The sequence below is a fragment of the Oncorhynchus clarkii genome, chromosome 3, assembly GCF_045791955.1.
Source record: "Oncorhynchus clarkii lewisi isolate Uvic-CL-2024 chromosome 3, UVic_Ocla_1.0, whole genome shotgun sequence".
NCBI lineage: Eukaryota > Metazoa > Chordata > Actinopteri > Salmoniformes > Salmonidae > Oncorhynchus > Oncorhynchus clarkii.
Genome location: NC_092149.1, coordinates 14,665,700 through 14,681,147, shown reverse-complemented (window position 1 = coordinate 14,681,147; position 15,448 = coordinate 14,665,700). Strand labels below are relative to the sequence as shown.

The window sequence follows — 15,448 nt, the reverse complement described above, 5'->3', positions numbered from 1 at the left end:
CGGTGAAAAGGTGCAAGGTTAAGGAATAACAAAGTTAAACAAGATCAAAAACGTTTTTTTTTTTTTTTGCAATTTGTACAAACATAAGTAAACTTCAACTATGTAATTCCACTATACTCAGTATTTAAATCAACATCAATGTTTTTATTGTGTGTTAGAATTACCATAGCAAGAAAGTCAATCATTTCACAGGCTAGGTTAGAGATGCAAGTTAATACGATACAGAAACATGCGGAGAGAAGGAACTATACACTGTAAGGGCCGGAAATCAGAATAAAGATCATAAAGAGAAACTCCATTTTCCCAGCCACATATTTCCACCCTGAATCTCTCAACTACAGTTTTCTAGATGACAGAGACACCAGCGAGATACCAGATGACAGTCTAGAGAGACACCAGACATGGAGAAAGTGAGAGAAATATACTACTTTCTACATCTAGTTTACCATTGACACTTGCTCACACACTGTTCCACATTCCAAATACTTTCCTCAACACTTTCAAAGTTAGACTTCATAAACACAATCAGTCTTCGCCCTTTAAATAAGGTTCTGTACGGTTTGCAATTGGTAAACGTGCAGCTAAAATCTGCTAGATGTGAACAATCTGTTGGAGTCGAATTCGAAATCAATCGAGAAGACACTAGTAAAAACAAACGAGCTGAATCCATCTCTTTTCTTATACTTTTATCCCTCAACACAATGCCAATTTCTCAAACCTACTGTCCAGGAAAACCCCTCCTCCAAACCCTCCACTGTTTCTTTCCTCTTCTACCTGTCCAATACAAATGGAAGTACAGTTCACCCCACAGGGATGCATTGTTACAGATGTAAGATCTTCATTTTAGCCAGTTGCAGGAAAATAATCCTGCAGCAACAAGAAATGTAAATTCATCTACATTTTTGTAGGGGTTGATAGACACACTTTAGAAGCCTTTTTAAAACTAAAATACACTACAAGTTTGCATTTTCTGCTATGCAGGAACATTCTCACCAACAAATGAGTGATCAAATAAAGATCCTACATCTGTACGGTTGCTCCTTCTTACTTCTATTAATAAGTTTCTGTCGATAACAGAGACTCTTGAAGGTAAACGTTCAATACAATCTACACATAGCAGCAATAGCTTTGCAATGCAACATATTTCTGTGTATAACATATCATATCAATTGCCTTTGTAAATTGATCAGTTGATCTTAAAAATGTAATTCCTTATACAAAAACTACCGCACATTAAATTATTATTTAAAAAAATATTGGTGTTGAACTATTTCCTACCCATTTTGCTGATGACATCAGTAAGCCACATCAATACACTTTTCTTTAAATCTCCATACAGAGAACATGTAAATTAAGTTGTGCAAAGTGATTGGTAGGTCTGCATCTATCGTGGAACTACATCTGCCTAGCTAACAATGTGTTTAAACATACTCTTATTGAATCCCAACAATGAAAAAAGAAAAAGACAATTCTTCAACATGTTTGGATTTTCCTGGATCATACACACACATATCTCTGCATAACTCTTCTCAAAAAACCTCCTTGATGAAAATACTGATAAAACAGGAGCCTGTCCTTTAAGACAATTCCTAATGGTACAAGTAAAGTATGCTATAATTCACTAAACTATTACCCAACTACAGGCTGCTACCAGGAACCAGTCCCTGAAAGGGTACAGACAAAAAAACACAAAACATCTTCTACCAAGGTTACTTCTAGAAAAGTGTTGTAAAATGAAAAGAACATTATAAAATGATCAGTAATGCCCAGGGCTCAAATGTTAATGTTGGACATGCCGAGAAAATGGCCGTCATCTGTTTGTGTTTTTACTAACATCACAGAGCTTTTTAAATTCCAACTCCCACACTCATCTTTTTACTCTATAATTCTCAAATACTATGGTGGATTTTTATTCAAGTTCTCATTTTGTCCAAAGGGTCTTTGACAATCACTGTTATGTCACTCAAATTTCAGCTTTGATTCTTCTATCTTCAAAATAACACAACATAAGTGTCTGTATTTTGACTTAGGCCTGATTAATACACATCTAATCAGCACTTGTAAATAACCAACATGAACAGAAAGGTTTACCTAACTAGTTACAAGTTATCTAGCTAAACTGATACTTGCTGGGAGAATCTCCTCCCCAAAACAAACCAAAACCATCGCCTGTTAAGGCTTTCTCTTAAGGCTGAACAGTTGAGAACTCAACCAACACAGTTACTGGACTCTGAAAACAAATTCAATACACATGAATGTTTCCTATTAACACCTCTCCATTGGATGCCTGTTCAAGGAGACCATGTCCTATTCGATGATGGGTGCAGAGCGATCGTTGGTCACCGTCTTTCTGAGCCGGACATGGGCAAATGGGTTTGTCCTGCCAGGGAGACAATGTGCATATCAGGCATGACAGGAGCTTAGACACGTTCATCGACAGTCATCTATCTAAAGTGGACCAGAGTTGGTGACTACTGCAATGCAGTATGTCTACTGTATAAATAATATAATGAATGCATTTACCAGGTTGGGGAGGGTGGAGGAGAGGCGAAGTCTGAGGAGAGCTGTAGTAAAAGCGATGAAGATCGTAGTGTTATTAACCCATTACATATCATATCTACATTATATTCTGTCATTATAAGCCATCTATACCTCTTGCATCAGCATTGACAGAGCCGGTCGGTCAGGGGGCCCTGCCCACTCTACCCCTTCACCTCTGATCTTCGGCCTCAGGCTGACCTGGTTGGAGTCGGCCATGCTGTATGGGCGCGGGCGGAAGGTGCTGACCCTCTGAGGGGGGAACGAGCGCTCCTCCTCAGACTCAGGGGTCAGGGCAGGCAGGCCAGGGGAGACCAGCTTGTCTAACTGACCCGTACTGGTACTGTTGACCTTAGAGAGGAGCGGGGAGCTGGAGAGAAAGTGTCTTGCTCAACTCAATATCCTTAATGACAATCGCAGGCATATAGTTCTGACATTTCAGACTGAGGATAAATGGAGGAAAGTGGTCATGCTAACTCATCAACTGTACTGCTGATCTTGGAGAGCAAAAGGGACCTACGAGGTGGTAGAAGATTAGGACAGAGCTTAGGTGGATGGAAAGAATGAGGGTCATTCATTCTCTAAAGGCCCGGTCTCTTTGCTTGGCATGGACACATCAAAATGATAATGACACTTAGAGAAAAGAACAGCATATGTGTGTCAAAGTGTCAGTGATCTCTCTCAGCTTCCTGTGAATAAGCCAAAGTCATCACTGCCAGTTTGTAGACATCGTACTGACAGACAATGTTGCTGACAACGCTGCAGCTAGGCTGTTAGATCAGTCAATACAGGGAAGGGTGGAGAGCATAGCGGAAGGATTTCTAGAGTTACAGTGTCAAGATTGAATCATAACCCTACAAGTTAACTTCCATTTAAGACAATAACATTTTGAGGAATGAAATGACAATATCATAACAGTTTCTTGTTTCTATGGTGACGGACCTGCTGTCGAGGGGATCCAAGGTGTTGGGGTAGGGCTGAGTGTAGGAGAAAGGGAACCAGCCTTTCCTGTAAGGGAGAGAGGGAGTAATTGTTTTGGTATTATCCGTATATAACCTAGAAAACCCATAGATTGCCTGAAGATGTAATTTCAGAACAGTCCTCAGTTGGTGGTTGAAGAATTGTAGGGTTTTGTACAGCTGAATGGTGGGTTCTAACTCTTACCGTCCCGTCCGTTCGTTCTGACCATAGTGCCACCCGTCTCTGGGCTCAGAGATGAGGAGGCTGAGAGCGTCGCCTGGCAGGAAGTGAAGTAAGCAGGCCCCGCCCACTCCACTGCCCTCTGAACCCCCAGGAGCGTGGGCAAATATGGCTTCCACACGAGACGGGCTGGAGAGAGGGAGAACTCTGTCTCTGGGCAGAGTGGAACCTGGAAGATAGAGAGGGAATGTGAAATTAATTAAATAGACATCACATTGGGAAAGAAATGGACAAGAAGTGAAGGGGGGGTATTAAAACCTACCCATAAACCCTCCCACCCGGGCCTCGCTGACTGGTCTCCTAGGCAACGGCAGCGTAGACGTTCCATACATCTCCGCTGCCTTCATCAGCATGGGATTATGGGACAGCAATGGTGGGTTCCCTCCTCCTAGCACTCCCTGGTGGTGCAGCGAGGGGGTTATGGCTCTGGAGAGAGGTGCACTGTGGGGTAGTGGAGGACTGTGAGGGGCACTGAGGGACAATGGCAGGGCCAGGCCCTGTAGGGAGTAGGATGGGGAACCCTGGCTGAGAGAAAGCACAGTGGAGGGAATCAGACTAGGAGAAAGGCTGGAGGTGCTGGTGGCCAGGAGAAGAGAGGTCTGCTGGGCTTGGCTGGAGCCAACCGTGGAGGAGGTGGATGAAGTGGTGGGAGTGTTAGCACTAGTGATAGCATTAGCACTTGTGTTGTTGTTAGCATTGGGGCTAGCTGAGGCACTAATAGGCGTGCTGATCTGCTGAGGGGAGCCTGCCCCACTCCCTCCAATAGCCCCTCCAGTGGCAGCGAGGGAGCGGAAGGTCTGGGGTCCGGGGGAATGTTGGGGAGGGGGGATGTCACTCTGGGAAGAAGAGGGGATGGGTCTCTGCTGCTGGGAGCCACCATTCAACAAGGGAGGCACCTCCTGTACTGACAGCCTCTGAAAGAGAGAAATGGTAAGAGAGAGAGAGATAAGACAGAGAGATGAAAAGAAACAATGGAATTTTGCTAAATGACTGAAAACCATCTGAATGCTGTCTAAATAACAGAATACCCTAATATTATCTTAACTTCACTTTATCTTCTGAAGTACATGTAATTCAGACATTTGTCTGTGAATTCCTACTAATGAACTGAAACTGAAACCCCTTGTCCTCACCTGTTCTGGCTGTGCAGCGCCCAGCTTGGCATGTCGGAGGAGCTCAGCTATCCCAGATGCCCCAGAGCCCTGAGGGGCGGTGTGACGCAGCAGGTTGAGCGCCCGTTCAGGTAGTCTGGTTGGCTGGGAGCATGACTGTTGCCATGAGGACAGCTTCTGTGACAGGAGCTCTCTCACCTGGACACAGGGAGGAAGGAGAGGCAGGTTGGATGGGGCTCAGGGATCGTGTGTGTGTGTGTGTGTGTGTGTGTGTGTGTGTGTGTGTGTGTGTGTGTGTGTGTGTGTGTGTGTGTGTGTGTGTGTGTGTACCTTGCAGTGATAGTTGATGAGCAGCTTGGTGACTGAACACTGGCGGTCCACCAGGAAGCAGTATCGTCTCCTCTCCTCCGTCAGCGCCGAGCGGTAACCCACAGCAACCAGCGTGTCCAGCTCAGCCTGACGACGACTCATTAGCTCCACATACTGACAGAGGTTAGTAAACACACACATAGAAACGAATGCAGAATAACAGAAGCAGCAAAGTAGGAGATATGTGACCTTTATAATACACTGTAGGGAGAGAGGCCCATCAGAGGGACCAAAAGGAAGAAGTGACATCATATCCTGTCTGCTGAGCAGCGATAAACTAAATCCTAATCACAAAATATTATCCCTCACCTTCCTTAACCTTTTCTTCCATTGTCCACCCCTTCTTATTTCCTGTTTTCTCATTCCTAAGATTTCTCCTCTTTCTCTTCCCTATCCCCCACTTTTACTTCAGTAAGGACTGGAAGCCAAATCAGATGAGCCAGATTGCTGTTTAATCTCATCCATACGTCTGCACACACAGACTGTAAAAACACACACACACAAACACTTGACTGTGCCTTTTAATGCTGAGTAAGATGATTTAGTCTGGTGGTGTTTCCAAGAAAAGCCCACAAATCTCAAGTGTCAGCACACCACTGTAAGTGTTTCACCAATACACAAATGCATCATTGAAACCTTACACTCAAAGCACTACTGACACAAAATGGTGTTGTTGGATGCTAGTTACCTGCATCTCCCTATCTCCGTACTTGTTGGGGTGGCGACTGCCCTGGCTCTTCCTGCGCAGCTTCTTGAGCTGTGATTGGCAGCGCTCGATAGATTCCGACTTCGACTTGCGCTCACTCTGATATTTCTTCAACGTGGCCTGAGATCGAGAGAGAACAGGAGCGAGAAAACCCGATAGAGAGAGATCGAGAGCAACAGATAGAAAAATAGTTAGTCAGAAAAGTGGTTGCACTGTAGAGAGAAGGAAATATGTTAAAGGAAAATGCATAGATAAACTCACGGTAAGATATTTAATGTCCAACTCCAGCTTTTGCTCCAACTGGGACAGCAGCTCAGAATGGAACAGCTTCAACTGTAGATCATATTCCACCATCATTCATACAGCATCACAATAGTTAACAATCATATCACCACACACACACACACACGCACACACACGGTAAACACTCACCACGTCCTCCAGTTGAACCTGAATCTGCCTGTGCACCTCGGCCATCTGGAATAACGTGTCTCCTGGAATCCCCAAGAAGACACAGGATACAGAGAATACGTCATCAACACAGGATACAGAGAATACGTCATCAACACAGGATACAGAGAATACGTTATCAACACAGGATACGTCATCAACACAGGATACAGAGAATACGTTATCAACACAGGATACAGAGAATACGTTATCAACACAGGATACAGAGAATATGTTATCAACACAGGATACAGAGAATACGTTATCAACACAGGATACAGAGAATACGTCATCAACACAGGATACAGAGAATACGTTATCAACACAGGGATACAGAGAATACGTCATCAACACAGGATACAGAGAATACGTCATCAACACAGGATACAGAGAATGCGTCATCAACACAGGATACAGAGAACACGGCATCAATACAGGATACAGAGAATACGTTATCAACACAGGATACAGAGAATACGTTATCAACACAGGATACGTCATCAACATAGGATACAGAGAATACGTCATCAACACAGGATACAGAGAATACGTTATCAACACAGGATACAGAGAATACGTCATCAACACAGGATACAGAAAATACGTCAACAACACAGGATACAGAGAATACGTCATCAACACAGGGATACAGAGGATACGTCATCAACACAGGATACAGAGAATACGTCATCAACACAGGGATACAGAGAATACGTCATCAACACAGGGATACAGAGAATACGTCATCAACACAGGATACAGAGAATACGTCATCAACACAGGATACAGAGAATATGTTATCAACACAGGATACAGAGAATACGTCATCAACACAGGATACAGAGAATATGTTATCAACACAGGATACAGAGAATACGTTATCAACACAGGATACAGAGAATACGTCATCAACACAGGATACAGAGAATACGTTATCAACACAGGGATACAGAGAATACGTCATCAACACAGGATACAGAGAATACGTCATCAATACATGATACAGAGAATACGTTATCAACACAGGATACAGAGAATACGTTATCAACACAGGATACGTCATCAACATAGGATACAGAGAATACGTCATCAACACAGGATACAGAGAATACGTCATCAACACAGGATACAGAGAATACGTTATCAACACAGGATACAGAGAATACGTTATCAACACAGGATACAGAGAATACGTCATCAACACAGGATACAGAGAATACATCATCAACACAGGATACGTCATCAACACAGGATACAGAGAATACGTCATCAACACAGGATACAGAGAATACGTCATCAACACAGGATACAGAGAATACGTTATCAACACAGGATACAGAGAATACATCATCAACACAGGATACAGAGTATACGTCATCAACACAGAGATACAGAGAATACGTCATCAACACAGGATACAGAGAATACGTTATCAACACAGGATACGTCATCAACACAGGATACAGAGAATACGCCATCAACACAGGATACAGAAAATACGTTATTAACACAGGATACAGAGCATACGTCATCAACACAGGATACAGAAAATACGTCATCAACACAGGATACAGAGAATACGTTATCAACACAGGATACAGAAAATACGTCATCAACACAGGATACAGAGAATACGTCATCAACACAGGATACAGAGAATACGTCATCAACACAGGGATACAGAGAATACGTCATCAACACAGGGATACAGAGAATACGTCATCAACACAGGATACAGAGAATACGTTATCAACACAGGATACGTCATCAACACAGGATACAGAGAATACGCCATCAACACAGGATACAGAGAATACGTCATCAACACAGGATACAGAGAATACGTTATCAACACAGGATACAGAGAATACATCATCAACACAGGATACAGAGTATACGTCATCAACACAGAGATACAGAGAATACGTCATCAACACAGGATACAGAGAATACGTTATCAACACAGGATACGTCATCAACACAGGATACAGAGAATACGCCATCAACACAGGATACAGAAAATACGTTATCAACACAGGATACAGAGCATACGTCATCAACACAGGATACAGAAAATACGTCATCAACACAGGATACAGAGAATACGTTATCAACACAGGATACAGAAAATACGTCATCAACACAGGGATACAGAGAATACGTCATCAACACAGGATACAGAGAATACGTTATCAACACAGGGATACAGAGCGGGATAAAAGGGCTAGGGAAAAAACACTTGTTGTGACTTCACATTGTCTGTATGTGCAATATGGTGTCTGAGGTGTCGGATCAATAAAGTAGTATCTTATCTCACATGGAGCTGTTAACTGACTGAATGATTGTATCTCTCAACTTCTCAGCCTATGATGTCAGCTGTGAGTCTGCCAATGAGGTAAAGAATGTGTGTGTCTCTCTCCCACAGCACAGTAGTTTGTGGTGTCTGGCATTTCTCCCTCCCTCCCCCTTCCTGACTGTTTGCAGCATTACAATGAGATCATGTGGTGTTGTTAATCTCTCAACAATCAACCCACTCTCCCCCTCTCGCTCAGTTCCCTCATGCTCGCTCTCTCTCTCAGCTCCCTCCCTCACTCACTCCCTACTTTCTCTTGTTCCTCCACTCTCTAGCTCGCTTCTTCTCCCATAGTCCCTTAGTGTTTCTCACCCCACCCCCCGGTCTCTCTCTCTCATACACCCACCCACCCAGTCACTCTCCCAGTCACCCACCCAGTCACTCACCCAGTCACCCACCCAGTCACCCACCCAGTCACCCACCGTCACTCACCCAGTCACCCAGCCAGTCACTCAGCCAGTCACTCACCCAGTCACTCACCCAGTCACCCACCCAGTCACTCACCCAGTCACTCACCCACCCAGTCACCCACCCAGTCACTCACCCAGTCACTCACCCAGTCACTCAGCCAGTCACTCACCCAGTCACTCACCCACCCAGTCACCCACCCAGCCACTCACCCAGTCACCCACCCAGTAACTCACCCAGTCACCCACCCAGCCACTCACCCAGTCACTCACCCAGTCACCCACCCAGTCACTCACCCAGTTCTTTGGACCCTTGGCTGTCGCTGGCCAGTTCTCCCAGTTTGACCAGACCATCGAAGTATCCCTTGGCTGCTACCGTCACTCCTGAGAGGAAAACACCTTTCAGTGAGGGGCACCATGTAACAAAGACCCTCTAAATGGGCTTTAGGATTGGGCCTGGGTGGAATGCAGCTTCTATGCCAGAAACCAGAGAGCCATCATTAAAATGTCCAAACAAACATGGCCTACCAACTTGCCCACCCAACGCCACTAGATATGCTATAGCACACATTATACAGTATACTGTGTGCACACCACTCTCTCTCACCTGTCAGGGCTTTCTCATAGTGTTTCCCCATGGTCACAAAGTTCTTCAGACTGGGGTTGAACTGGTCCAGAATCCCCTACAACACACATGACAACAAGAGACAATATTCATGTCTCCTCTTCAACTTACCACTTAGTCACAGTCTGTGATCATTGCTGCTAGCAGACTGAGTTTCAACAAAAGTGTTATGTAGAGCACTCGCCTGACTACATCTACAGACTAATTCATTGCTCTTGGAGGCAACAAACCTACACACACTGTACCTTATACACGTTTTCTGTCATCTTGTTGACCTCGTCTGAACGAGACATGGTGTTTCAGAATGTTTATGTATTGTAGTCTCCTCCCCTGTATCTGAGGGTATTAGGCTTTACAACAGCAGACTGAAGTCCCCTGGAAACACAAAGATGGAGAAAAACAAGTGTTGGCAGGTAGCCTAGCGGTTAAGAGTGTTGGGTCAGTAACCAAAAGGTTTCTGGTTCAAATCCCAGAACAGACTAGGTGAAGAATCTGTTGATGTGCCCTTGAGCAAGGCACTTATCCATAGGAACATACAGGAGCAATTAGGGTTAAGAGTGTCTGTTAAAGGACTGAAAGGTACAATTAATTCAAGTATAAAGAACTTCTATGAGAGGTCTAACCAGACACCCAAGAGAGGTATTCAGGCTGAGGTGTTTGGAGGTGACCTGGCAAATCACACTCACCCATACAGAGTGAGATGGAGGGTTTCATCAGTGGTCTATGATCCATACAGGAGGCAATGACCAGACAGCTTATCCCTAAACTACCACCCAACATGCTTGTGCTGTGACCCATCTTTTAGAGTTGTTTGGGACTGTGTAAAGTCTATTCCCAAGACTTCTAGTAGTCCTATGCCGTAACCCAAGGGGAATAAACCACAGCCCACCAGTGGGTCCGGAGCCAGTCTTTGGGAACCCCGGCTGCTCCTCATCAAGAGGGTGACCTTCCAGAGCTAAAGACTGGAAATGTTGACTTTATGTCCTGCTCCATTATCCGATATGGGTCAACATTTTTCATGTAATCTCTGTAGGATAACAAAGGAAGTAAGGGGAAAACTGAGTTGAGCGTGACTTTAGCCATTTAATCCAGGGGGGAATTCTGTCACCGAACAGCTTGGTCAGTTCAGCAACGGTTCTCTCTCTGTGGTCCAATGTTGATTCAGTGCCATGACACTTGTGCCTGGTGTTGGAAAAGTCCATTGTTCTTATCTGAGGGGTTATGACTGGTCTGAAACAAACTGATAGCAGAAACATTTGGGTTGCCCTAATGTAGGGTAGTGATAAAGTAATTGGTGGACTCAATCGCAAAAGTTAAGAAGTGTTGTGTTATTCACATCCTTATGGAAGCAGGAAATACAACCTCAGGGCCTGGAATCAAAGGAGGGTCTGACTGCTGTTTTAAGACTAAATTATTACCAAACCGTATATTTTATGAGGGGGGGGGGGGGGGGGGGGTTGCGTTCTTTTAACTTCATAACTCAGATGCAGAAGTGATAACAGATGTATCACAGATCACATGACCTAAGCAAAATACACCAGGGTATCCCTGTATAATACATGGTGTCTGCAGTGGTGGAGCACCTACTGAAAAAACAGCATTTCTTACTCTAACATATAATCCAATCAAATCAAAGTATTTGTCACATGCACAGGATACAGCACGTTTAAACGGTACAGTGAAATGCTTACTTGCAAGCTACAGCACACTGAGTAACAGGCCATTCAAACTCTTCCACTATAATGCTTAACTTATTACATGACACAATCAGAAGATTGGTAATATAGACCACTTTAGGCAATACTTGTGTCATGCTTATGACACTTCATTACATGGGTTGGTGGAAATAGAGTGGGCAGAATAGACATAGTTCTGATACGGTATTATAGACCGTCTCAGAAATAATTCTAGTCATTCAAGTTCTATTCTGTAAACCTACAGTACTCTAGCCATGATGAATGTACAGTGGCTCTCACACAAGCCTCTTCTCTCCAGTGTTACAGCACGGTGGTCCTCGTGTGGGACAACACACACACATCTGACCTCACTCTACACTAAGGCTCACACATGCTCCTTTCAGACAACATCCTGTGTGTGTGGCATTCAGCAGCATGTCATGCATTGGCTCACTTGTTGATGTCAGTGGATGGTCATTGGGCAGACAGACATGTGTTGGATAACACTGACCGGTCAGGCTGCTGTTGAATAGACCTGATGATATCATTTGATTCCACAGATGTATGGGTTACACCTCTGTACAGTACAACTGACCTCCTATGGACTTTTTGCAAGTACAACTATTGTTACCTATGTTCAAGGAGGCCCTGAGCTTATGTTAAAGACGTCCTCTAGCAATTTGACGTTTTCCTGTTGAATATCCCAAGTATAAATACAGTAATGTACACACACTTGAGGGTCATTTTTTGGGAGCAAAATAGTGTTTTTTTAGACCCAACTGCAAACGTCAAGGAGTTATTACCCTTACAGAAAAAAAACATGTGTAAAATCTTGATTTCAAGTGAAATTTCACATATGAAATCATGTGAAAATGTGTTTTTGGAACACTTCAAATGTGATCACGTTTTCACATGTATAGTTTCATGTTATCACACATATCATTGCTTTCCATGTTGTCACACGTTATCGCATTAACTTCCCAATTCACATGTGATCACGTGAAATTCATGTGGTTTTTCCTGTAAGGGTTGGTCTGATGGTCTGAAGGTCTGAGGTGATGTCATTGGCCTCCCCCCTTGTTTGAGGAGCAATAGAGAACCAAAGAGGAAAGGCCCACACCCCACTTGTGTCATGTTATACCTGGACCACCTATTGAGATGTGCCTTTTGGTAAGTAAATCAGGTGTGTGAGGGGAAAAGGAGACTGGAGTAAGACTAATTGGGTAAGCAGAAGTGCACAAAGAACTTATCAATATCTGAAGAAATCCAATGAAGAATTTCCTTGATCAATATCCTATTGTTGACCGGGCAGAAACACATTTTTTGGGGTGTCAGGTAGCCTAGTGGTTAGAGCATTGGGCCAGTAACTGAAAGTGTTGCAGGATCAAATCCTGAGCTGACAAGGTAAAAATCGGTCTTTCTGCCACTGAACAAGGCAGTTATTAACCCACTGTTCCCTGGTAGGCTGTCATTGTAAATAATAATTTGTTCTTAACTGACTTGCCTAGTTAAATAAAGGCTAAATTAAAAACCCAGGACTTCTTTCTAGCCAACTCAACACACTACCTCTGGTTCCCCATAAACACTGATCTACAATCTGTTATGCTTGTTATATCCTGATGGTTAGGATTGGGGTTTGATAAACTGACCGTTAATCTGCAGATTGGGGCACATCCTCAAGGTCCAATTTAAGAGGTTAATTAATTTCTTGTTATTCAAACCAGGTTGATCAATTGGGAACCAATTTTCATGCGCAATGACAACATAGACAAATATAGAATGACACAGCAAATCTATAATCAATGTACTAAAACACAAATGATCTGAAACGGCTTTTGTAATGTAGGTATTGAAATACAATTTTTAAATTTTGTTGCCAAAGATGTTTCAGAAACAGCTACTAGGCCTACATAACGTCAACAACTGAAAACTGTTCAAGCTTTGCAGGAGTTTTCAAGTGATTACACTGGTATTGGCAACAATTACAAATGTGACAGAGATGTAACATCATAGGTGAAAAATATCATAAACAAATGTCTGTGAAACAGGAACGTTATAAACAGATTGGAGGATTTGAGGTTGTGTTTATCACTTCGACTCTTATTGGCATACATAACTAAAATACGAAACATCTTCTCTAAACCAAGTTAAACGAATTATCGAGATGTGAAAAAGGACGAAATGAGAGACATTACTCTCTCAGCAAATCAGTATCACCAGTCTATAGCCCCATTCAGCAACACCTGTTGATCTCTAGGCCTACATATAAAACTCAGCGCAATTCATTCAAAGTTAGATAAGCAGCAAAATAGTTGATACAAAGTGGAATTGTACCTTTTCTGAGCTCATTGTTGAAAAAAAAACAGATGACCGAAACGCCGTTTGCCTTTTGTATTTATTTTTCTTCTATTGCTTTCCCCTTCGTTAGTGGGGGTTGTTTCACCCAGCAGTGCACTAAATCTCAATCTCCCCCCGCCTTCGCTCTCTGTCTCTCACGCTCTTCTTTTTTACTCACACAAATCGGCGTCAGACTTTTGGTGCGGTTCTGTACCTCTACTCACTGTTGAGCCGATTAGCAACATGCCTTCACGCACCACCCCGGACAGAACATTCACCGCGAATAAACCCCGACCGCTGCATCAAACTCCCTACCGTTAGAAACCTCAGGTCTCTTCCGTTCTCTGTCTCTCTTTACCACTCTCCTTTTCTCTCACAATGTCCTCACTCCCGTTCACTCTCTCGCTCACTATCCCTCTCTTTCTCCCTCTCTCATTCACTCACTCACTCGGGCAGAATAACAATGAGCAAACGGGACCCGGGATGAATAGCGGTAGAGAGAATAATGACTTGAAACTTTTTAAAGCAAGGATGGCAGACCCCGAAGTCACGTATCATTGGCCTACATCCGCCACCCCCTTCTCACATTCCCTCCATTCATTCTCTTAAGTGGGCAGTATCCCTTTGGTTTATTATTCACATAATATGAAATATGTTGCCTATAGCCTATTACTTTAAACATGTTTTTTTTGGGGTGAGAGTGATAAATCAATAGGAGTAAAAAATATTTGGATAAAACGTTATAAAATGAAAAATATATATTTTTTAAACATTCAATACTTTTCAGGTGATTCATCTGTTTGGTATGTCAAGGGGTTGAGCCAGGGTTGAAGATCGGTCTAAAGCAAAGGTTAGTGTTAGGGTTATGCCAAGATTATGGTTAGAGTTAGGGTTACGCAAGGCTAGGGGAGGGATCCCATTTCCCTGTGCTGCCCTCGGGAGGTAATTTCTTGAGTGAAATCCATGGTTAAAAAAAAGTGAATCATTATGCCAAGATTAGGGTTATGGTTATGCCAAAATGGGTTAGGATTAGGGTTAGTGTTAGGAGTGTTAGGGTTGTGGTTGAGGCTATGGTTAGGGTTAAACATATAGCTTTGGGTCAGTTTAATTGGGTTGTAGTAGCTACCACTGACCAACAGATGGCAGTTGTGTGACGCTAATCAGTGCAGTGCAACAAGCAGAACAGAAGCTGCTGATGAATTGGTCCATTTGGTAACTACAGTGGGAATAGATGTGAAACTGGGTTTGTGGTTCTGTGTCATTAGGTCTAGCTCTATGGAGGTTTTGGCCTGCTAGTAAAGGTGGTTGATTGTCTGGTCTCGTGAGCTGGTGCCCTTGTCTGTTCACTTCCTCAGGCCTACTTTAAGACTGACTGACGCACAACATATTGACAGACGGCGGCACTACTGGCCTAATAAACACCAGAATAACTCATCTAGATCTCTCTTTCTCTCAAGGTCCCTCACAGTCTCTCTCTCTCTGTCCTTTTCTTGATCTGTCTCATTCTGTATGTTTCTTAGTCAATTCAGTTCAAAGGGCTTTATTGGCACGGGAAACACATACTTACATTGCCAAAGCAAGTGAAGTAGATAATAAACAAAAGAGAAATAAACAATATAAAATTAACAGTAAATATTACACTCACAAAGGTTCCAAAGGAATAGAGACATTTCAA

General features: G+C 43.3%; 1 protein-coding gene across 1 annotated transcript; it reads right to left on the bottom strand.

Annotated features, from left to right (window-relative positions):
* Window positions 1-123: 123 nt before the first annotated feature.
* Window positions 124-14,232, bottom strand: LOC139388604 (BAR/IMD domain-containing adapter protein 2-like). Its single transcript, XM_071135366.1, has 15 exons — window positions 13,771-14,232; window positions 10,006-10,135; window positions 9,743-9,818; window positions 9,433-9,519; window positions 6,358-6,419; window positions 6,187-6,258; window positions 5,908-6,045; window positions 5,181-5,333; window positions 4,872-5,048; window positions 4,001-4,652; window positions 3,703-3,907; window positions 3,481-3,546; window positions 2,653-2,908; window positions 2,524-2,564; window positions 124-2,380 (listed from the first exon to the last, which is right to left on the bottom strand). The coding sequence occupies exons 2-15, from the start codon at window positions 10,051-10,053 to the stop codon at window positions 2,308-2,310; spliced, it is 2,106 nt and encodes a 701-aa protein (XP_070991467.1). The 5' UTR covers window positions 10,054-10,135; window positions 13,771-14,232; the 3' UTR covers window positions 124-2,307.
* Window positions 14,233-15,448: the final 1,216 nt, after the last annotated feature.

What these genes read in the sequence shown, in the direction of transcription:
- LOC139388604 (XM_071135366.1), bottom strand. Translation starts at nt 10,053, where the DNA reads ATGTCTCGTTCAGACGAGGTCAACAAGATGACAGAAAACGTGTATAAG. An exon ending in AGGTTCAACTGGAGGACGTG is followed by an intron (nt 6,259 to 6,357) that starts GTGAGTGTTTAC and finishes TATGATCTACAG; the next exon opens with TTGAAGCTGTTCCATTCTGA. An exon ending in GCGCTGCACAGCCAGAACAG is followed by an intron (nt 4,653 to 4,871) that starts GTGAGGACAAGG and finishes TCTCTCTTTCAG; the next exon opens with AGGCTGTCAGTACAGGAGGT.